General features: G+C 32.9%; 2 protein-coding genes across 3 annotated transcripts in view; one reads left to right on the top strand and one right to left on the bottom strand.

Annotated features, from left to right (window-relative positions):
* The window catches only part of sfl (N-deacetylase and N-sulfotransferase sfl), a 554,720-nt gene that overhangs the window by 90,233 nt on the left and 439,057 nt on the right, over positions 1-25,430 (bottom strand). The gene's annotated exons all lie outside the window — the stretch shown is intronic.
* On the top strand, positions 12,957-23,956 carry LOC142233299 (uncharacterized). The gene is made up of 4 exons (XM_075304180.1): positions 12,957-15,957; positions 18,901-19,013; positions 23,331-23,622; positions 23,714-23,956. The coding sequence occupies exons 1-4, from the start codon at positions 14,953-14,955 to the stop codon at positions 23,954-23,956; spliced, it is 1,653 nt and encodes a 550-aa protein (XP_075160295.1). The 5' UTR covers positions 12,957-14,952.

Genomic DNA, 25,430 nt, shown 5'->3' with positions numbered 1-25,430 from the left:
TTAATTTTTTATTTTCTGAACAGTTAAATTTGAACTGGACAAAAGTTAAAAAAAATTACTAACCCATAGGAAAATGTTGAGCTTACTATGGGTACATGCTTCTTTAGCGACATACGAAGTTCAATATTAACACTGGTTAGTTAAAAATAACTCACTAATGGGTTCACTCTTCTCTGAGTGCACACAGTAGTTCATTCTTACTATTTGGGGATTCGTACGAAAATGTTCTTCTGGTTTAGTTCATATTGAACTTATGTGTACGGTTGTGGAACTTTATACCCACAAGTTTGTCTCATAAAATGTTTGAGACATACACATGTGTCAAATTAATAAGTACAGTAGAGTTTTTTATGTTCCATGGTAAATTTAAGAAATATATTTATTGAAAAGCAAAATAATTTGGAAGTACTTCTATAGGCACAACTTTAAAAGCACTTCCAAAAATGTCCTTCCAGAGATGTTCTTTATTTTAACTACTCAGGAAGTTCTTTTAATTAAATTTTTTATAACTCGATGTTTTCATACTTTTAAAGGGCAATTTTAACATTTTTTGTTTCAAATATGTTAAAAACAAGGTAAGGATTAATAAAATGGTATAAATTATTTAAATTTTGTCGAAAAAAATTCTAAATTCGTTCTAGAAAAATTGTGAAATTTTGAAAATATTTGAGGTCAAGGGTTTAAGAGGTCAAGGGTTTTAGCGTTAGATTGCATTAAAAATCATAAAAAATTGTTAAAATTAATTATTTGTCAAAATACCACACAATTTTTTAATTCACATCCAAAACACAGAATTCGGATCACATCCAATGAAGTGGTGCATATTGAGTGCAACGGCTGTGGAAATGGTGAACATCCGTCCTATGACAAGCCCATGTTAAATTCATCGCTTCTGCGCCAATTTTGCACCACATCCGGATCCAAAAAGAACATTTTCACTACTTTTTTGGCGACGCTTTTTTTGCTGGGAAGTGAAATGAAAAGCTAATCCAATTAAGGCAAAGTAAGAGTCAAAAATGAATAAGTACATTTTCTAAATCGTGCAATATTCAGGTATACTTAATTTTGTTGTTGTTTAAATTGAACATAATTGTGTTACATTATCAATAACCAGTGTATCCAACTTTATTTTGATAACATTTTATACTCGCTTTGACATACTGTTTACAAGCTTCCGAATGGCTTCATCTGAGTTTTCATACCATGTTATCTGTTTAAGTTGTTGTTTATTTTTAAATGTTTCATTCCCAATTCTGTGTTTTAACCCTCCCCAAAGGTTTTCAATGGGTTTAGGGTCTGGTGACTGAGTAGGCCAATATAGAAGGGTTATGTCATTGTCTTGGAACCAATTTTTAATAAAGCGAGAAGTGTGTTTAGGATCATTGTCTTGTTGAAACACCCACCTTAGGGGTATGTTTTCTTCTGCGTACGGCAGCATTGTGGTCTCCAATATATGTTATTTCTATATTCGAACAGGGCCATTTTATAAATAATGCGATAAATTCGACCTAGGCCATGTCAGAAAAAACAGCCCCATACCACTATGTTCCCGCTCCCATGCTTGGCAGTCATTTTTGTGAAGCGCATATGAAATTCTTTTCCTTGGGGTCGGCGAACATTACGACTACTACCATTTCGGAATATTTTTTTTTTAGTTTCATCGCTCCACAAGATATTCCGCCATTTTCTCTCGCCTACCGTTCCTGACCACCTATAATGTTTCCTGATGAGGCATAGTTTCATCTAACAAATTCTTTTCCGTAACATAGGAACTTTTCTAACTGGGCCGGGTAATTTGGCATACACTAATCACCGCCAAATAGATCGTGCAGATATCATATTGCCTATTTCAGCAGAAATTTGTCTGGATGATGTGAAAGGGTCTTTTTTGGGAGAGTGACAAAAACATAATCTCTTTTTCGAAGTGTCTTGCTTGGTTTTCCACGTTTTTTCGCAGAACTCCTTTTCTTTAGGGCATTTTAGACACAAAGTAACGATCTCTTAAAAGATTCGACGGTCGTTCAAAGAGCTTTTCCTCAATTCTTAGAGCTAAAACCAGTCTTTTCTTTTCTACTACAATGACTTTCTAGTAACTAATTTTTATTAAATTTGCATTCAATTCATCGCCTCTAAAAACACAATAACAAACTTTTTGCAAAATTTAAACATTTTCATATAAAAATGCACAATGTACTTATTATACCCTCCACCATATATTAACTTTGTCATTCCGTTTGTAACACATCGAAATATTGCTCTAAGACCCCATAAAGGATATATATTCTGGGACGTGGTGAAATTCTGAGTCGATCTGAGCATGTCCGTCCGTCCGTCTGTTGAAATCACGCTAACTTCCGAACGAAACAAGCTATCGACTTGAAACTTTGCACAAGTAGTTATTATTGATGTAGGTCGGATGGTATTGCAAATGGGCCATATCGGTCCACTTTTACGTATAGCCCCCATATAAACGGACCCCCAAATTTGGCTTGCGATTGCTCTAAGAGAAGCAAATTTCATCCGATCCGGCTGGAATTTGGTGCATAGTGTTCGTATATGGTCTCTAACAACCATGCAAAGATTGGTACATATCGGTCCACTTTTATGTATAGTCCCCATATAAACGGACCCCCAAATTTGGCTTGCGATTGCTCTAAGAGAAGCAAATTTTCTCCGATCCGGCTGAAATTTGGTACATGGTGTTAATATATGGTCTCTAACAACCATGCAGAAATTGGTCCATATCGGTCCTTAATACATATAGCCCCCATATAAACCGATCCCCCGATTTGGTTTGCGGAGCCTCTAAGAAAACCAAATTTCATCCGATCCGGCTGAAATTTGGTACATGGTGTTAGTATATGGTATCTAACAACCATGCAAAAATTGGTCCACATCGGTCCATAATTATATATAGCTTCCATATAAACCGATCCCCCGATTTGGTTTGCGGAGCCTCTAAGAAAAGAATATTTCATCCGATCCGGCTGAAATTTGGTACATGGTGTTGGTCTCTAATGACCATGCAAAAATTGGCCCACATCGGCCCATAATTATATATAGCCCCCATATAAACCGATCCCCAGATTTGACCTCCGGAGCCTCTTAGAGGAGCAAAAGTCATCCGATCCGATTGAAATTTGGAACATGGTGTTAGAATGTGGTCTCTAACAACCATGCCAAAATTGGTCCATATCGGTCCATAATTATATATAGCCCCCATATAAGCCGTTCCCCAGATTTTATCTCCGGAGCCTCTTGGAGGAGCAAAATTCATCCGATTGAAATTTGGTACGTGGTGTAAGTATATTGTCTCTAACAACCATGCCAAAATTGGTCCATATCGATCCATAATTATATATAGCCCCCATATAAGCCGATCCCCAGATTTGACCTCCGGAGCCTCTTAGAGGAGCAAAATTCATCCGATCCGATTGAAATTTGGAACATGGTGTTAGAATGTGGTCTCTAACAACCATGCCAAAATTGGTCCATATCGGTCCATAATTATATATAGCCCCCATATAAGCCGTTCCCCAGATTTTATCTCCGGAGCCTCTTGGAGGAGCAAAATTCATCCGATCCGGTTGAAATTTGCAACGTGGTGTTAGTATAAGGCCGCTAATAATCATGCCAAAATTGGTCCATATCGGTCTATAGTTATATATAGCCGATCCCCAATCACACAAAAATTGGTCCATTTCGGTTCATAATCATGGTTGCCATTCGAGCCAAAAATAATCTACCAAAATTTTATTTTTATAGAAAACATTGTCAAAATGTTATTTCTATAGAAAATTTTGTCAAAATTTTATTTCTATAGAAAATTTTGTCAAAATTTTATTTCTAAGAAAATTTTGTCCAAATTTTATTTCTATAGAAAATTTTTTCCAAATTTTATTTCTATAGAATTTTTTCCAAATTTTACTTCTACAGAAAATGTTGTCAAAAGTTTATTTCTATAGAAACTTTAAACGTAATTATATACGTATTTAATCGGCCTTATTTAGTTTAATATATACCACGTATGGACTATGTGGTATATATTACGGTGTTAGGAAGTTTTAAGATACCTTGCCATCGGCAAGTGTTACCGCAACCCAAGTAATTCGATTGTGGATGACAGTCTTCAGTAGAAGTTTCTACGCAATCCATGGTGGAGGGTACATAAGCTTCGGCCTGGCCGAACTTACGGCCGTATATACTTTTTTTTTGCCAACCAAATAAAGCACTTAATCACAAAGAGAACACAGGGAACAAAAATAATGACATTGTATTTTTATACCCTTCACCACTACTGTGGTACAGGGTATAATAAGTTTGTGCATTTGTATGTAACGCCAAGAAGGAGTAATCATAGACCAACCTTTTAGTATACGGATCGGCTTAGAATTAAATTCTGAGTCGATTTAGCGATGTCCGTCTGTCTGTCTGTCCGTCTGTCTGTCTGTCTGTTGATGTATTTTTGTGTGCAAAGTACAGCTCGCAGTTTTAGTCCGATTGTCCTAAAATTTGGTATAGGGTCCTGTTTCGGCTCAAAGACGATCCCTATTGATTTTGGAAAAAATCGGTTCAGATTTAGATATAGCTGCCATATATATTTTTCACCGATCTGGTCATAATTGGCGTGTATATCAACTGATCTTCCTCAAGTTCCGCACATCCGAATATTTTATGAGTCTCGAAAAACTTGCAAAATATCAGCAAAATCGGTTCAGATTTAGATATAGCTCCCATATATAGCTTTCGCCCGATTTACACTAATATGACCACAGAGGCCAATTTTTAACTCCGATTTAGTTGAAATTTTGCACAGGGAGTAGAATTAGCATTGTAGCTATGCGTGCCAAATTTGGTTGAAATCGGTTCAGATTTAGATATAGCTCCCATATATATGTTTTTCTGATTTCGACAAAAATGGTCAAAATACCAACATTTTCCTTGTAAAATCGCCACTGCTTAGTCGAAAAGTTGTAAAAATGACTCTAATTTTCCTAAACTTCTAATACATATATATCGAGCGATAAATCATAAATAAACTTTTGCGAAGTTTCCTTAAAATTGCTTCAGATTTAAATGTTTCCCATATTTTTTACTAACATTGTGTTCCACCCTAGTGCATTAGCCGACTTAAATTTTGAGTCTATACGTTTTGTCGAAGTCTATCAAATTCTGTCCAGATCGAGTGATATTTAAATGTATGTATTTGGGACAAACCTTTATATATAGCCCCCAACACATTTGACGGATGTAATATGGTATCGAAAATTTAGATCTACAAAGTGGTGCAGGGTATAATATAGTCGGCCCCGCCCGACTTTAGACTTTCCTTACTGGTTTCTTATTGAATCAGTGCTGCCAATATTGAACTTAAGTTACATGGCGTAGTTACAACACCAAATTAAAAAATATGTTAGAGTTAAGACAAAGAAGAAAAACTACCAACGTGTACTTATTATTTGGACCACATGTGTACTTAAAAACGGGAAATTTCATTGGGCTGTGGAAAATTTTGAAAAGTTGAAAATATGCTAAATGAAAATATGCTAAATTAGCATTAGTTTAACAATGGACTTTTTTTATCAGTGTACAGGTTCATTAAGAGACATATGTATGTTAGCATGTACCTCTTTCAAAGAGGAATGCTTTAAGAGAATTTTATTTTATTATTACAATTCTTTTTAGCATATGAATGTTGGTCCAATAGTAGGTTTTTTTTTTTTGTTCGAACCATTGAAATTGAGCCCCATTTAGATATCAATCCTCATAGTGTGATTTTAACAGCTAGGTTTTCTCATATTCTTATTAATGATTTCCCAAGGATATAATATTGGAGAATATTTCGCTTTGTAAACCACTGTACACACGAGGTAGAGTTTATTGGCACGGGGTTTGCATTCCATATGCGATAGCATGTTTGTTTGAATTTCAATACTTTTTGCAAAAAACGCCTAGCACACTTTATTGGTTTTCTGGAAATATTGATTTTGAGTTTACTATTGGTGGCATCAAAATCAGCAATGAATGGAAACAAAAACAGCACCAAACATTATCAACAAAAACAACGGAAAAATAACCGGCTGTCGATAGTCATGGTTTACATATGTCAGCATTTTTTTGTTTGTTTTGTTTTTGTTGACTGTACCAAATGTGAAGTCACTGTTCTTTCCCATTCCAGAGTTATGCTAGGTTAGCTTTTTTTGATAATTTTTTTTTTTGACTATGTATGTCGCATATGATGAATGATGAAATTTTTGACATGACCCACTATTGGCAATAGAAAAGATGTTGCCCCCTTTGTTGTTTACATAAATTGGTGATGAAACTTACAGGGTTGCTAATATGCAATGCAACAAAGTAGAGTACTATAAATTTTAATTTTATTGTTCAAAAACACAAAAAAAAATGTCGAATATAACCTTAACTTTTAGATGCATTTAAGATTTGTTCAAATTTACTATCTTTGGTACGAATTATGGTACGACGTTCAGACCCTTTGATATTTTTTAGTACCAACTTTACTCTCCAAAATGTCCAAAAGTCCAACGGATTGAGATCAGGGGAGTTTTGTGGCCATTGTGCGGTAGAAATGGAGCGGTTAAACTCCTTTTTAAGCCATTGATGCATGCTGAGTGCAATGGTGTTGTATCCTGTTGGAATGTCCATTGTCTGCGGCCGCTCAGAACCTCAATACTGTCTGGATAATACTCGACATTTATTTTGATCCCACGGTCGATGAATATGAGCGGGAAACAATCGTCGGTTATAACGGCGGCCATCGGCGGCGCTTGGACAATCGAAGGAGTTTGTTTACAAACTGCTCCAGATGCAAAGATATACACGCAAAGAACAAAAACGCTTGGAAAACGTGTACCGAATACGTTTTTCTTTTGTTAGAGTTGGGAGCCACCATGGTGCAATGGTTAGCATGCCCGCCTTGCATACACAAGGTCGTGGGTTCGATTCCTGCTACGACCGAACACCAAAAAGTTTTTCAGCGGTGGATTATCCCACCTCAGTAATGCTGGTGACATTTCTGAGGGTTTCAAAGCTTCTCTAAGTGGTTTCACTGGAATGTGGAACGCCGTTCGGACTCGGCTATAAAAAGGAGGTCCCTTGTCATTGAGCTTAACATGGAATCGGGCAGCACTCAGTGATAAGAGAGAAGTTCACCACTGTGGTATCACAATGGACTGAATAGTCTAAGTGAGCCTGATACATCGGGCTGCCACATAACCTAACCTAACCTAACCTTTGTTAGAGTTTTTAGAATTGCTTCGAAAAGTATACACTTTTATCACCAAAAAAATCGTTTGTTACAAAATTTTTATTTTTTCGACAAAAAAAGTTATTTTTGAACCAACAACACAGTCCATTTCTTTTATATCAAACACTGTTCTTTTCTGACTTTAGGTTTTTAATAAGACACATTTTACAGTTCATAGTAAAAATTTAATATAGTAAAATGTAATGTTGAACATTTTTTCGGAATCTTCCGACCATATCTGGAATATAAGTAAAAAAAAAACTAGATCCCAAGCTTGGCAAAATAAAGAATTTTATTCAAAAAAAAAAAAAAAAACTTTGGTCGAATCAGGGATCGAACCCACGACACTTGGCATGCAAGTCGGACGTAGCAACCACTGCTCCACGGTGCCCAATAAATGTATTTTTCCGTTAAATAAACTTTGTTTAATCGGCTCGTGGGCGCCGCAAGCTATGCTATATAAATATAACTTATATGGGTAATTGTCTATTGATGACAATAACGGCTACATAGCTTAGTGGATAGTGTGTTGGCTTACAAATTGCATGGTCCGCGGTTCGATTCTCCATCCAGGCGAAAGGTAAAAATTTTTTTTTTTTTAAATTTATAAAATCGTATAATTTCTTCTACATTGTTTGTAGAACAGAAAAAGGTGCTAAGAACTAAAAAACTTCGTGGAAGTGAGAAAGATGTGAGGGAAAATGCAATTAGCCAGAAAAAAAATTTTTTTTTTTGAGTTAGTCTTTATGAAATTGTTTTTACATCCTGGAAAAGAATAAACGTTTATCACAAAAAGTATATACTTTTCTTCCAAATACACTTCCTTTCAACGAAAAGCAAATGAGAAACGAACTTTGTTTGTCTAAAATTTCAACATCATAGATTATAGAATATAGATAGATGATCCATCGGTGTCAAACGATGTATGACAGTTCCGAAGATTAAGAAAATAAGAGTATAAGAAAATAAGAGCACGCTTACATTCTCTTTCGTTTTCCTTTTTGTAGTTTGCTAATTTTACACAAAATTAGAACGTTTACTATGCACCACAGGATTTATAAATAAATTAATATATTAAAAGTTCATATTTGAACAAAAAATTGTGCCAAAACCGTGAAAATACGAAATTTTGAGCAGCATTGCACTCATAGAAAATATCATGCACGGCGTACCAGCAAAAAAAGCGTCCCCAAAAAAGTAGTGAAAATGTTCTTTTTGGATCCGGAAGTGGTGCAAAATTGACGCAGAAGCGATGAAGTTAACATGGGCTTGTCATAGGATGAAAGTCCTCCATTTCAACAGTCGTTGCACTGAATTTGCATCACTTCTTTAGGTGTGATCCGAATTTAATATTTTGGATGTAAATTAAAAAATTCAGTGATATTTTGTCAAATAAATAATTTTTATATTTTTTTATAATTTTTAATGGATTCTAACGCTTGTCGGAAACGTGTGACCTCAAATATTTTCAAAAATTCACAATTTCTTCAGATTAGATTTAGCATTTTTTTAGACAAAATTTAAATGATTTGTACCATTTTCAGAATTCTTACTCCGTTTTTAACGTATTTGAAACAAAAAAGTTGAAATTGCCCATTACAAGTACGAAAAAAACAAGTTATAAAAAATTGAATTAAAAGAACTTCCTGGGTAGTTAAAATAAAGAACATCATTGAGAGTGCATCTTCTGGAAGTGCTTTTAAAGTTGTGCCTTTGGAAGAACTTCCAAATTTTTTTGCTGGGGTGCTAATTTCAAAACGATTCGTTCATGAAAGTGAATCAACACACATGTGGTGCCAAACGGAGAACAGACGGTGTCAATCTGACAACGATAAAAAGACACCATGCGTTGTAAAAACAACAACCAGTGTTCATGATCTGAAAACGTTATTGTTACGAATTTATAAACAAAATTAAAAAAAAGAGTTGCGCTAGCGTGACTCGAACCTGTGTTTTCTGCACCATACCGCACCGTCGCCTTAACACATTGCACCACCGAAGGAGTGGCCATAATAAGGTCTAACGATTATTTTAAGACTTTTCATGGCCAAACAAAAACGAATGCCGTTCATGAAATCGTGAACGCCTGTGGACGAAATTGTGAACATTCCGTTTTGATTTTTTGTGAACGTTTTTGTTTCATTTTGTCACCGTCCGTTCACGACTATGGAACGTAATTTTTTCTATTAGCGTGCTCTTTACGAACATCACAAAGCAAATGGTGGAAAATTAATGTATGGGACTGGCTCTTTAAGAAAAAATCAAAACGAAATGTCAGAAAATTCATTTTTGAAACCAAGGGACGACCCTTGGCATGCATGTCGGACGTAGCAACCACTGCTCCACGGTGCCAAACTAAATGTTTGTTTCTGTTAAATAAAATTTGTTTATTCGGTTCGTGGGCGCCGCAAGAGTTACATATGCAAACCCCCAGACCTACATAAAAAATGAGTTACCTGATAAAATTGATGAATTGCTTAAAGAAATTCAAAAGCCAGACAGTAACCCAATACCGTATCCGGTATTGGGCAAACCATAATATTTCCATTTAATTCAAATAATAAGCAGAATTTATATTTAAGTCAAACGTTAGCATAGTAAGCAAAATTGTAAAATTAAGAAGTAAGCTCATTTAATGAAAACAAATAAAGAACGAGTCTGATCTGGGCATTTGATCGAAACACAACGTATACCTTTATTTAATTTTTTTAAAAAACCCCGGAACTCGGTAAAACACAAAATTGGCGCAGTCGGTAGGATCCTTAATAAAACGTATTTAAGGATCCAGTGATACGAATCGGGTTAATAAAAAAAATAAATAAGTTGTGAAAAAAAAATATATAAAACTTTTTACAGTGAACTCTAAAAAATAATTAAAGTGGACACCACTCAAAAAGAAGTGCAGTGAACATTTATAATTAAGAGAACACTAAAAAGAAAATAAAGAAATAAAACTTTTTACAGTGAACTCTAAAAAATAATTAAAGTGGACACCACTCAAAAAGAAGTGCAGTGAACATTTATAATTAAGAGAACACTAAAAAGAAAATAAAGAAAGAAAGCTTTTTACAGTGAACTCTACTAAATAATTAAAGTGAACACCACTCGAAAAAGAAGTGCAGTGAACATTTATAATTAAAGAGAACGCTAAAAAGAAAATAAAATTGGTGAAGTGAAAACTTAAGAATATCAACTGAAGCCACAGAAGAAAAAGATCTCTGTGCAGTACCACCAAAGAAACTAAAGTCACAGAAAACAAATTTTCTGTGCAGTGAACACTAAATTGTTAGAAAACAAACAAAATTTTCACAAAAAATAAAAGGCAACGAGCTTTCGATCAAAACAGGATGACCGAAGGACAGACTCAATTACCACCAGTAGAGCTAGTGGAGGAGCTAGCCAGGAAGGATCAACAACTGGAGCAAATGCGACAGGCATATCTAGAACTTCGTAACAACGTAGATGGAGGCCAAAGGGAAAGCATCCTAAAAATGATAAATAGCCTTCCCACATTTACCGGAGTTGGAGAAATCACCATAAATTCATTCTTTAGCAACATAGAGTACTTGCTGTCAACAATCACCAACCATGAAACTAGAAAAGAGGCAGTCAGGACTATATTCTACAGAGTTATTCAAGGACCAGCAAAAAATGTAATAATCAACATCCCCGAACCGGATAACTGGTTGCTGATCAAGGAAACCCTGAAGCTGAGGTACCGACCAGATGTAGAGCCCCATCAACTTTACAAAAAAGTAGCAAATCTTAAAGTAAATACGGTGAGTGAACTCATGATTGAAATTCAAGACATTAAATATAAGGCGGACGAACTGACTGTATACTATGCGGACGACCACTATCTTGACCTATCAAATATGGACAGTATATTAGTAAATACAATAAAGGAAATGACGCAGGGAATATTGTTGGATAAAATTTACAATGAAGTTAATTTGAATAATATATTGAAAATCATGACAAGTAGGCGATTTGAAGACAGTTGTATTCGGACAGAATATAGGAAATTTAAAACAAAAGAAAATAGATTAGAATTTGCAGGGAATAGAAAAAATCAATTTCATGAAGATTATAGAAACAGAAACCAGTATCAACGGTATAACAATGAATCAGGACAATATAGGCAAAATAATTATCGCGAATATAATAATAATAACCATGGCCAAAATTACTACAAAGGAAATAAAAATAATAATTGGTATAACAACTATAGGGATAATTATAATTATAAAGGAAATTTATACAATCATAGGCCCAATAATTCTGGAAATTTCCATAGACCAATGACAGGAAACCCTGGGCAGAATTCTGGCCAATATCGCCAGAATGCGTTCAGGCAAGGTCAGGTTGAACCAATGGAAGTTGATAATATTCAGAGTAGTAGAAGTAATTTCCAACAGGCAGGACACCCTGACCCGCAGACTGGCCAAAATCGCTTAGTCTCAGTCAGGCAAAGCCAGGAAAGAACTTTTCAAAATAATGAAGGAAGGGAAATAAATAATTGCGTTTTTTTTACGAAACCACATCGGAGTGGTTGCCTAAAATAATTATGATAATTGACGGTAAAAAATATAATGCTCTTATAGATACCGGAGCAAGCTTTAGTTTAATAAATAATGAAGTTAATAATTTTCCTAAAACAAAACTAAGAAATCCAATAAAATTTAGTACAATTACAAATGAAGATTCAATAAAATACGAAGTCATTACAAAAGCACCACAAGAATTTAATTTGCCAAACAATGCCAGAGTGAGATGGAAATCAGCTCCACTCATTGGACGAAATTATGATTTCATCATCGGAATGGATATATTAAAATTTTTGAACGCGAAAATGAATATTGAAGAAAGAAAAATTATTTTAAATGACAATGAAATTCAATTTATAAATAAACCTTTTAATTTTGAGCAAATTTATACGCTAGAGGGATCAGATTTAGAGAGATTACAGCTAGATCATCTAAACGAGGAAGAATACAAGGAAATCTCACTTTTGATAAAACAATTCAAAAATCTACTCTATAAAGAAGGTGACCAATTAACAAATACTACTGAAATTCAACATGAAATTAAAACAACAACACAACAACAAATTAATTCAAAATTATACAGATATCCGCCTCAACATGAAATGGAAGTAAGAAAACAAATACAAGAAATGGAAGAACAAGGGATCATTCAAAAAAGCTATTCTAGATACTCAAGTCCATTAATTGTAGTGCCGAAGAAAATAGATAATTCTGGACAAAAGAAATTCCGATTGGTAGTAGACTATAGAAAATTAAACGAAGTTACAATCGATGACAAATATCCTCTCCCGAATATTGATTCAATCCTGGATAAATTAGGACGAGCTCAGTATTTTACAACATTAGATTTAGCAAAAGGTTATCACCAAATTTTAGTAAAACAGGAAGATAGAGAAAAAACTGCATTTGTAACACCTCACGGTTTATATGAATTCGTAAGAATGCCGTTTGGATTAAAGAATGCGCCCGCAACATTTCAACGGCTCATGAACGAAATTTTGAGGGATTTTATAAATAAAACATGCGTAGTTTATTTAGACGATATTCTTATTTTTAGCACCACATTGCAAGAACATGTAAAAGCTATTAGAAATATATTCAAGGTCTTAGAAAGTAAAAATTTAAAAATCCAAATTGACAAATGTAATTTTATGCGGAAAGAAACGGAATTTTTAGGACACATTTTAACGAAAGACGGAATGAAACCAAATCCCAACAAAATTAAAGTTATTCAAAATTTAGAGTTACCAAAAACAGAGAAACAGATAAAAAGCTTCTTAGGACTAACAGGTTATTATCGTAAATTTGTAAAAAATTATGCTAAAGTAGCACAACCAATCACTAAATATTTGAAAAAAGGTGTTAAAATTAATCTAAAAGACCCCACTTATATAGAAGCGTTTGAAAAATTAAAAATATTAATAAGCTCGCATCCAATTTTACGTTATCCGAATTATGATAAACAATTTACAGTCACAACGGACGCATCAAATTACGCTATAGGTGCCGTATTATCTCAGGAAGGACATCCTGTATGTTTTGCTTCGAGAACGTTAAATAATCACGAAAGAAATTATTCGGCAACGGATAAAGAATTTTTGGCAATTTTATGGAGTGTAAATTATTTCAGACCTTATGTTTATGGAAGAAAATTCAAAATTCTAACAGACCACCAGCCAATTAAATTTTTGCATTCGAAATATAAAGGAAAAGATATGTCACCTAGACATCAAAGATGGTTACTAAAATTAGGGGAATATCAATTTGACATAGAATATTTGAAAGGCAAAGAAAATAGGGTAGCAGATTTTCTAAGCAGGATACAAAACAACGACGATAACAATGTGGAAGAAATAGACAGTGACAATAGCGATATATTAAATCTTGCAGTTAATAACATAGAAGACAATGAATCCTTACAAACAGTACACTCAGCGGAAGAAAATTTAAATGATCATTTTCCAATTAAAGAAGAAATAGTTAATAAATATAAAACACAAATAATTTTAACAAATAATAAAGTCGAAGAATTTAAAACAGTACATGGAAAAAGAATAATATTTATAGCCGAATGTGATTTCCAAGAAATGGGAGACATATTCAGAAGGTATATTATAAAAGGAAAAATTGGCATTTATTCGGAAATTTCGGAACACAGTTATAACATAGTCCAAGAAAAACTTATTGCAATGTTTTCAAATGATACGCAAATTGAATTTATAAAGTGTACAATGAGGGCACAGGACATTGAAACAGAAGTCGAAGCCGTTAAACAAATTTCGTTGTATCACGTAAGAGAAAGCATGCATTCAGGTATTTTAGAAACGTATAATCAAATAAAAAATAAAATATATTATCCAAAATTACTGGAATTGATTCAAATCGTAATTAATCAATGTGAAATTTGTCAAGAATCTAAATATGATAGAAGGCCTATTAAACCAAAATTTAATTTTACAGAAACTCCCTCTAGGAAAAATGAAATTATACATATAGACACATATGTCATGAAAGGACACCATTTCTTAACAATTATTGACAAATTTTCGAAATTTGGTGCAGCTTATCCGTTAAATGACAGAAATCATGTCACAATTATAGAACAGTTAGAAGATCATTTTACTAAATTAGGAATACCAAATAAAATAGTAGCAGATAATGAATTTAAAGCCGCAAGGATAAAAGAATTTTTGGATACTCAAAACATTGAATTACATTTGACTAAACCAAATAGCCATACAGGTAACGGAGACATTGAAAGATTCCATAATACAATTGCGGAAAAATTTAGGATTTTATATAAAACTGAAAAAGGTTTACCAATCAGACAATTAATCCAGAAAGCTATTAGAAATTACAATGAAAGATTTCACTCCACAATCAAATATACTCCAAATGAAGTGCATAACAATAAAGTGGTCCCGGCAATAGTAAAAAATAATATAGAGGCAACAAAATATAAAATCATAAGCAAATTAAATAAAAACAGAGAGGATTATGAAGAAACCAGATCTGAAGGTTTTATTAAAAATTACAAAGCAGTTAGGCATAAAGAACAGCCAAAATTTAGAAAAGGGAAATTACAAAATATTCACCCTATTAATATTAAAAAACCTTTAAAATTTTCAGATATTAATAATGATACTAATGATGATAATGACTCGACAGACTGAAACAGCAATGACATTGACAGAATTAGTGGACCAAACAGGATTTATTGACTTGGAATTGAAAAATCAGGATATAGTTTTGGACAGTGACATAGTACTACACATAATTGACGTTAAAGAAATAGAAAATATCATTAATGAAATGACAGACGATATTATATTAATGAAGGCTAGTAACAAAGACATATTACAATCAGAATTATTAGAAGCTCGTAATAAACTAATGACGCTTATACCTAGACAAATTAGACAAAAACGAGGACTAATAAATGCTATAGGAACATTATCAAAATGGACATTTGGTACAATGGACGATTACGACAGACAGACTATACAAAAACATTTTCTACAGACGGACGACACAGTAAATAAACAAATATCTATAAATAATCATTTTAATATAGCTATAGAACAAATTAAAAATATTGTAAAAAATGATCGAATGGAAATTGAAAAAAGTTTTAATGCAATAAATAAATTTGAAAATCAAGAATATCAAGAGCATATGTATTTACAACAAATTACAAAAATTCAATTGATAAAAAGTAAAATAGAACAAATACAAGATAATGTAGTTTCTGCTAAGTACGGATTAATACACCCAAATATTTTAACAAATAATGAAATAACCAAATACAATATTGATTTTAATAAATTAAAATATTTACAACTCGGTATAGCAACTTTTAATAATACTTATTTAATTTTGGGTATAAAAATTCCAAAAATATTTATACAAGCACAAATAAGAAAAATTATACCATTACCAAATAAAGAACAAAAAGAAATAGATGCTCAAATAGAAGAAGTTTTTACATATAAAAATAAAACTATGAGATTTGAAGAAAATAAACATTTTAGACAATTAAAACCGAGCACTCATTGTATAATAACACAAAATTGTAAACTTGTTACAAATAAAGACTTGGAAATTATACTTTTAGATGAAAAAACAATAATGGTTAAAAATTCAGTAAATTTATTTGTAAACAATACATGTAATAAAAATAATACTATTTTAAGTGGAAATTATATCATTCAATTTAATAATTGTTCAATAAAAATAAATGATTATTATTATTCAAACTTAATTGAAAATGTACAAGGAAATATTATGAGTTTGCGATACGATGATATACAAAATTTTACAGAAAAATTAACATTTGAACAAATAAACGAAGAAAATAAAATTAATTTTCAAAATATTTCAAACCTAAAAATTCATAATAAAATCATATACACATGTAATATTTTTCTCATAGTTATAATTGTCTTAATAATCATTTTGTGGAAAACAAAATTTAATAAAATTAAAATTAACTTGAATAATAGAATTCAGGAGAATTCTGGTCTAAAGGGGAGGGTAGTTACATATGCAAACCCCCAGACCTACATAAAAAATGAGTTACCTGATAAAATTGATGAATTGCTTAAAGAAATTCATAAGCCAGACAGTAACCCAATACCGTATCCGGTATTGGGCAAACCATAATATTTCCATTTAATTCAAATAATAAGCAGAATTTATATTTAAGTCAAACGTTAGCATAGTAAGCAAAATTGTAAAATTAAGAAGTAAGCTCATTTAATGAAAACAAATAAAGAACGAGTCTGATCTGGGCATTTGATCGAAACACAACGTATACCTTTATTTAATTTTTTTAAAAAACCCCGGAACTCGGAAAAACACAAAATTCAAGCTATGCTAACAGGTTGGCTGATAAGTCCCCGGTCTAACAAAGAAAACCACATTTTTTTGTCAAAATTCGTTTTTATTATTCAACATAGTTCCCTTCAAGAGCGATACAACGATTATAACGACCTTCCATTTTTTTGATGCCATTTTGGTAGTACTACTTCGGTTTTGCCTCAAAATAGGCCTCAGTTTCGGCGATCACCTCTTCATTGCACCCAAATTTTTTCCCTGCGAGCATCCTTTTGAGGTCTGAGAACAAGAAAAAGTCGCTGGGGGCCAGATCTGGAGAATACGGTGGGTGGGGAAACAATTCGAAGCCCAATTCATGAATTTTTGCCAACGTTCTCAATGACTTGTGGCACGGTGCGTTGTCTTGGTGGAACAACACTTTTTTCTTCTTCATATGGGGCCGTTTTGCCGCGATTTCTTTCACTGTTGATGGTTTTTCCCTTCTCAAGATAATCGATAAAAATTATTCCATGCGCATCCCAAAAAACAGAGGCCATTACTTTGCCAGCGGACTTTTGAGTCTTTCCACGCTTCGGAGACGATTGGATTCAGGAGTGTAGTGATGGAGCCATGTTTCATCCATTGTCACATATCGACGGAAAAACTCGGGTGTTAACAGCTGCAAACACCGCTCAGAATCATTAACACGTTGTTCTTTTTGGTCAAATGTGAGCTCGCGCGGCACCCATTTTGCACAGAGCTTCCGCATATCCAAATATTGATGAATGATATGACCAACACGTTCCTTTGATATCTTTAAGGCCTCTGCTATCTCGATCAACTTCATTTTACGGTCATTCAAAATCATTTTGTGGATTTTTTGTTCATGTTTTCGTCGGTAACCACCTCTTTCGGGCGTCCACTGCGTTCACCGTCCTCCGTGCTCATTTCACCACGCTTGAATTTTGCATACCAATCAATTATTGTTGATTTCCCTGGGGCAGAGTCCGGAAACTCATTATCAAGCCAAGTTTTTGCTTCCACCGTATTTTTCCCCTTCAGAAAACAGTATTTTATCAAAACACGAAATTCCTTTTTTCCATTTTTTTTTCACAATATCAAAAGTTGCTTCTCAAAAGACGCTCTATCTCACAAGCTAATTGACCTACAGACGTCAAAATTTGACACGAATCATTTGAAGGTTGGTACTATATAAAAATAATATGCATTTAATACTAGCGACGCCATCTATGTGTCAGACCGGGGACTTATCAGTCAACCTGTTATATTAGAAGGAGCATGCTGATATGGTTATTATGATAAGAAAAATATTGATTTATACAGTTTATTTAGGTGTTATTGTATGTGTAAGTTAGGTTAGAAAAAACACACACACAAATGACAAGAACAAAATTCTTTAGTCTATAGCATTATTTACAAAAATAAAATATTGAATATGTTTTATAAGAAACGCATATTTTCTCTTATTTCAAATAAAACTAAATAAGATTTTGAGGGAGCAATATATAAAATTTTTGATTGAAATTTATTGCCAATTTCAATTAATTATTTAATTGAATCAATCACATAACATAGTTGATGGATTTTTGTCGCGAAATTAATTAAAAAAAATTATGTGTACAATCTCCGTGAATATGTCAAAAAATATTCACCTCAAAAGTTATAGGACATGAAATGAGTGCATAGCTGCTTAGACCGATGTTGGCATTTGTAGAAGAAAAAAACAGTAAAATTCATAATGTTCATGTAATTCTCATTTAATTCTAATTATATCGATTGCATTGGATGTCATATTAGATTTTCCACATCAGCAGAATGTTTGTGGCCTTATCGTAATTAGGTTTCTTAGTATTGCTCATTTTTGCAACCAAAACCCATAAATAACATAAATTTTCTCTACTAATACTAAAATTTATTCACGTTTTTTTCTGGAAGAGCCAAAACTATGCAAGTTGTGAACACATTCTAAACTAAGTACAATCATTTCAGAGCACAAATGGAAAATAAGCGCAAATTAAAATGAAATATAGCGAAATATTTCTCGTCTGTTTTTTGTCGGCATAATAAGGCACCCAGCAACTCAGCACCATCACCAGCGTAACGGTTTGAGAATGCCTTAGCATTGGTACCATCTGAAATGGAATGTTCTATATAGCTGAAAATGTGTAATGGCATCAGTAATAACGAATAACAAACGTTGCATACATTCGAGCGCTGCAGAGATAATTTGCATACAATGCATATTTTTAGGCAGTCAGAACCACACACATTGCACGCCCCAACCAACAAAGAGTAGTTGCAACGCCAGATGCTGGAACTTCAAATGGAAATGGAGTTGGCTTCTCATTTTTCTCTGGGAAAATGTATAATTCTGCATAACAACGATGCACGAATCAAATGAAATCGGGTGGAATATTTCGCACCCACACGTTGTATTTGATGCCCCGTATTGCGGGCAGAGATCAATGTTTACCTATTTCCCTCTCCCGCTCCTTTGGAAACACGTATTTTTGTTTGTTTCACCACTAGCGCAAAATTAAGCTTAAAAGCTATCCACCGGAAAGGAAAAAGGATATTACGATCACAATGCTATTCGGCAGATAAATTAAATTGGGGTTTATAGCAAAAACGAAACGGCAGAACAAAATTGGAGCAAAATTCAATAACCAATTGAAACACGTATTGTCAATATATTTTTTTCCAATCATGGAACTGCTTGTTGTGTATATATGGCCGCCAGCATCTTCTTATGACATGTTTTTAATTTGACTACGAGTTTATTGGGGAAAAAAGGGTTGGTATGTTTTGTGAAAAAATTATTTCGACACTTCAGCCAATAGACATAATTAACAAGTAACGAAATTGTTACTATGGAAAATTAATTGATGGGAAAAAGGAAGTATAGACGAACATAAAGATAAAAAAACAAGGAAGTAAAGTCAAAAGTCGGGCGGGGCCGACTATATTATACACCGAAAAAAAAAGTTTACTATTTTTATGAAAAATGAACTAACCCATAGTAAGAATGACCATGATTTGGCGCCAAAGATTTTTTTCATCTAGATAAGTTCATGATTTTCTTATAAATTAGTTCATGTATTGCATCGTATTTTAGTTCATTATTACTATGCTGTGGGAAGAATATAGTTAAACTCATTCAAAATATTCCTGCTATCCGGAAAAATGAAAAATTTTTTGGGAAACCTGTATTAAGAAATTGGTTTGAAATAAACTGTTTGTCGGTATAATTTTCAAAAAAGTAGAGAAATTGAGGAATCAAAGGTACAACAAGCCTGTATACAACTAATACATTTTTCGTACAAAACAAGTCAATTTTCTATAACCACCAGTATTTTATTCCAAAAAATTATTATTACATTACACAAAACTATGGTTTATGATAAACAAGAAAGGAAATATTTTTATTAGTACGTTGGATGCAGTTACTTGTCGGTAGTTAGTAATTGCTTCTTCAAAAGAGTAATATTCTACGTTATTAGGACTAAACTAATTAATTTAAATTTCCATGTTTTCTATCCAGAATTGTGCAATTTCGTCGATTTTGGCTAACTTTTGTTGGGCGGATTTGTCTTATAAGCATCTGAAATTGCAAAGTTATACAAAATATAAGAAAAATATTATCAAATTCTATCGTTCATATTGATTTTTAACTTACGGTTTTCAAGAGTATTTCCTAGAGCCAATAAGGATATCAGCATAATTAACATTAATCAGTAAGAATATTCAAAAAAATTACCATTACAAGACCTGTTTACCTGCAAGTGAAAATAATAATTTTTAATAAATTGAAATTTTAGTTTTATTAAAAACGGACAAAATACCGTTTATAGAAAACTTACCACATTGAAAAATCCATCCAGTTGGTACATTATTGAAATCATATCCATGGACTAATGGGACGTTATTTAAATTATTCTCAGAATATATTTGAAATAAAAAACGAAAAAAAAATTAGACATAATTTCCAATTGTCAGTATAGCATTTAGTATTTAAGGTGGATATTAAGTTCGAGTTTAGAGGCTAAAATCGCAATTTTCATGATACGTTTTCTTTAATAATCCATTATAAAAAAAATAATCTTTATAAAAAACTTGGTTTGGGCTATTCTCCATCAAGTTATATTTAAATTTTTATCGGAAGACGTACAATTTTACACTTTTCTTAGTAATTTATTTTTATTTTTAGCGTCTAAACTCGAACTTAGTACTCACCTGTAGGAATTGCTGTAACATAAAAAATATAGATTCAAAAACATGGTTGCATCTCCAACCTGTGATCCAGAAGTAGAATAAATATAGATCATCCTATTACCACTCATGTTGTATATTTTTTATGTAAATCAATTAAAAATCCGCACTAATTTTAAACTATTAACAGAAATATACAGTTCCTTAATCTGTTATTTGTTTTTTTTTTTTTTTGTTTTATCAATAAAAAGCGTTTTTGATTACTCTAACATCACATCATTCACTTCTCAGTTTATAAAATGTTTCGAAATAAATGTATTTTCATTAATAATCACCAATGCCTCACGTACAATTTTGCAAAATTAAAACCACGTGTGTTCTTCATAAATGCATCAACATAACTGAATGCAACAATAAAACTCAAAGACACAAATAGTCATAACGGATACATAGCTGCCGTAAAGAAAAACAACTCCACACACACACACGATCCCTTTCTGATCTCGCTATTGCAAGAAAACAACTCTCACCACAAAAGATACCAACAACACACAAGGAACATTCCATTGTCTCTAGAATCAAAACAACCAACAACAGCATAAATGACGCAATAACAAACACAAACAATCATACGAGATATACACAAAATGTCTCTAAAAACTCCCTCATATGATGCACTCACATTTTCCAGTAGCACGTTTATTGATTAGTTGGAATTCTATCTATAAGTTAAGGTAAAATATATACCAAATCTATGAGGAATCTATAAAAAATGATATACACCCGGCAAGGATTATATTAACTACTTTTTATTCTACTTTATCTACAATTTTCAATGTGAGGAAAAACACTCCAACTTATAATAAAAAGGGAAATAATCTGTAGGTAGCCATCATACGAATCGGTAATGTCGTTAAGTTAATTTTTACTACAAAAATTTTTTTCCATACAAAATTTTTTCTTAGTAAATTGTCCACATTTCGTAGTAAGATTTTTATATTGCCCATGTATTTTTATAATAGAATCAACGATGCATTAACTACTGTGTTGGAAATTTATTTAAGGAAAAATCCTTCCCATTTCGTAGTTAGTGAACTAAAAAACATTTACTGAATTTTTATAAGTTTTCCTTTAGCTAAGTTAATTTTCGTTGTGGTTACGAAAAATGAACTATATTACAGTAAATTTGTTGAACTATGTGGAAGTCAAAATGGTCCTTAAATTTACAAGACACTTTTTTTTCTGTGTACCCTTCACCACTATGTACACCAAAATATGGATTACCATCTCAACTCCTTTAAATTTGTTGGGAGTTATTATGAAGGTTTATATTGCCATATTCAAATATTCAAACGATTTGGAGACAATTTTTTGTACATCTACAAAATCTCTAGACTTTAAATTTATATCAGCTAATGTCCAGGAATGGAGCTAAATGTTAGTAAAAAATATGGCAAATATAAAGCTAGAGCAATTTTAATGCAATTGTACAAAAGAGCATTTATGATTTATCGGGCGATACATATGTATTCGAGATATAGGACAATTTGAGTCATTTTTACAATTTTTGCTATTGAGCAGGGGCGATTTTACAAATCTATTGGTTAAATCTCGCCAAGATATGTGGTCAATTGTGGGTTGTGATATATTATTTGGCCAAGTCGTTATTTAAAACTCAATCATTCTGTAGAGAGTTTGGCATTACAGTGTGTAGGATATGACTACGATACGGGGAAATCACCACAGAATTTTGTGTAAAATGTGTGTATTTTGGCCATATTTGTATAAACCGGAAGAACAAATATATTGAGGATTTATTTAAATCAGATCACACTTTTAAATAGCATATTAAATATATTATCTGCGGAAACTATCAAGGCAATTGGAGAGAAATCCCATTAAAAATGGGATTAAAATACGAAACATTCTACCCTATTTCCCCAACTCTGGCGTACATACATACAGTGACTCACACGTCTAACCGGACGCGTTCAACTTCAAATTAAAATTTTTGATATACAGTGAGTCACAGTGAAAATGGCCCACCAGAGTAAATGTAAATATTTTGAAATTTTATCTCATATTTGGCCAATCAGAGATCCAAATGTTAGTTTTCTCTTAGGTAAATCTAATTAATAACAATATTTGGTGAGTATAAAGTTCAGGTTTCAGCTATAAATTATTGGAAGCAGACATTTAAGAGAAATGTCAGAAATATCATGCCACAGTGAAAATGGCCCACCAAAAGAAATGGCAAAAATATAACGGTTTTCTTCCAGCATTTCATCACATTTGCTTTTACCTGTTACATTACAATGTTCTTAGAATATTAAAAGTGCATACACGCAACAAAGTGGTCGATTAAAGTTTTCTTAAAAAAAAAGATAAAACAATCGAAAAATGGGACCTCACACTTCGTTTGAGATGCGAAATTTATAAATAAATAATTTTAAAAATGGCGTAATTCAAAGGCGAATTGCAGAAATGGTTCAAGTCCCTCGTGGAACCATTAAAAATATAATTAAAAGGTATACCGATGAAAATCGGATCATTGATAAGCCGAGAGCCAGTTCAAAAAAACTGTTTTCTGACAGAGATGAACGATGGATAGTAAATAAATGTCGATCTAACCCCAAACTAAGTGCTCCAAATATTCGAGATTTGGTGGCCAAACATCTCCAAGTGAATTGCCATGCAGAAACCATCAGAATAGTTCTCCACATATCAGGATTACATGGACGAATTGCAAGAAAGCAACCGTTCGTAAGTGCTAAGAATAAGAGAGACCGATTACTATTTGCCCATGCGTATACAGCAAAGGAATTTTCGTTTTGGAAAGATGTTCTATTCGTAGATGAGTCGAAATTCAACCTTTTTGGGTCAGATGGTAGAAGAAATGTGTGGAGAAAAGCAAACGAAGCATTTACGGCCAACTGTTAAACACGGCGGAGGGCATGTGATGGTTTTGGGTTCTTGCTCTGCTGCGGGTGTTGGAAATCTCATTTTTATTGAAGGCAACATGGACAAGATGCAATATCTGTCTATTTTGAAAGATAATTTGAAGCAAAGTGCGGGAAAGCTGGGCATTGGTAGCTGATTTCATTTTTACCAAGACAACGACCCAAAACATACAGCTCATGTTGTAAAAGAGTGGCTGCTTTATAATTGCCCGCATGTCATAAAAACTCCAGCCCAGTCTCCGGGCTTAAATATAAAAGAAAATTTGTGGTATAAACTTGAAGTGGAAATTTGAAAGTATCATATATCCTGCAAGGAAGACTTGAAGAGAGAATTAGTGGAAGAATGGCAAAAAATAAGCCCTTCTTACACAACAAAATTGGTAGAATCCATGCCATGACGCTTAAAATCAGTCATTAAACAAAAAGGATTTTCCACTAAATATTAGATATAATTTATTGAATTAAAATATTTAGTTAAACATTTTGGATCATTTTCACTGTGGCGTGATTTTTTTTTTTTTTTGTTTTCTTAAAAACATTTTTGTTTTATGAATTGATAGAATTTTAAGGTCTTTCTAATATCATATTTAGTTTGTATTTATCTATATTTTAAGAAAATAAAAGAAATATTGAAATATATATTTGCAAGAAAATTAGGTTTTCATTCTAACAACTAAATTTGTGTGGGTGGGCCATTTTCACTGTGACTCACTGTATATGTGAAAAATACACTGTTAGAAAAATATGTTTTTCATATGTTCCGATATAAACAAAATGTGTTTCGGGCACAATTTTTAAACACAATATATTTAACTGCAAACATGTAATGTTCCTAAACTAACACTAAATGTTTGGAACACATATGTTAATATGTTAGACTATATTATGTTTGGGGCATGAATGTTTCATGAAAATAATATATGTGAAAGTAAACATATATAAATTTACAAATATCGAGTAAACATATATAACAGGTTGGCAGATAAGTCCCCGGTCTGACACATAGATGGCGTCGCTAGTATTAAATGCATATTATTTTATATAGTACCAACCATCAAATGATTCGTGTCAAAATTTGACGTCTGTAAGTCAATTAGTTTGTGACATAGATCGTCTTTTGTGAAGCAACTTTTTTTATTGTGAAAAAAATTGAAAAAAAAGCAATTTCGTGTTTTGATAAAATCCTGTTTTCTGAAAGGAAAATATACGGTGGAAGCAAAAACTTGGCTTGATAATGAGTTTCCGGACTCTGCCCCAGGGAAATCAACAATAATTGATTGGTATGCAAAATTCAAGCGTGGTGAAATGAGCACGGAGGACGGTGAACGCAGTGGACGCCCGAAAGAGTTAACCACGAAAACATCAAAAAAAATCCACAAAATGATTTTGAATGACCGTAAAATGGAAACATGCTAAGGTCATACCCATACCTAAGGGTAAATCGGAGTTTCGGCCAATATCACTGCTTATTTCAACCGTCGAACGGAACGGACGTGTTTTTTAATAGCGGATAAAATCATCGTAATAAGTACCTACTACAAATTTCAAGTGTGGTGGGATATTAGGCCACCATGCAGAGAAATTCAAAGACATCCACTGGGTTGCTAACTT

Source organism: Haematobia irritans, chromosome 4 (assembly GCF_050003625.1).
Source record: "Haematobia irritans isolate KBUSLIRL chromosome 4, ASM5000362v1, whole genome shotgun sequence".
In the NCBI taxonomy this organism is placed as follows: Eukaryota; Metazoa; Arthropoda; class Insecta; order Diptera; family Muscidae; genus Haematobia; species Haematobia irritans.
The sequence above is the reverse complement of the archived record's forward strand: the minus strand, read 5'-3'. Positions and strand labels throughout refer to the sequence as shown.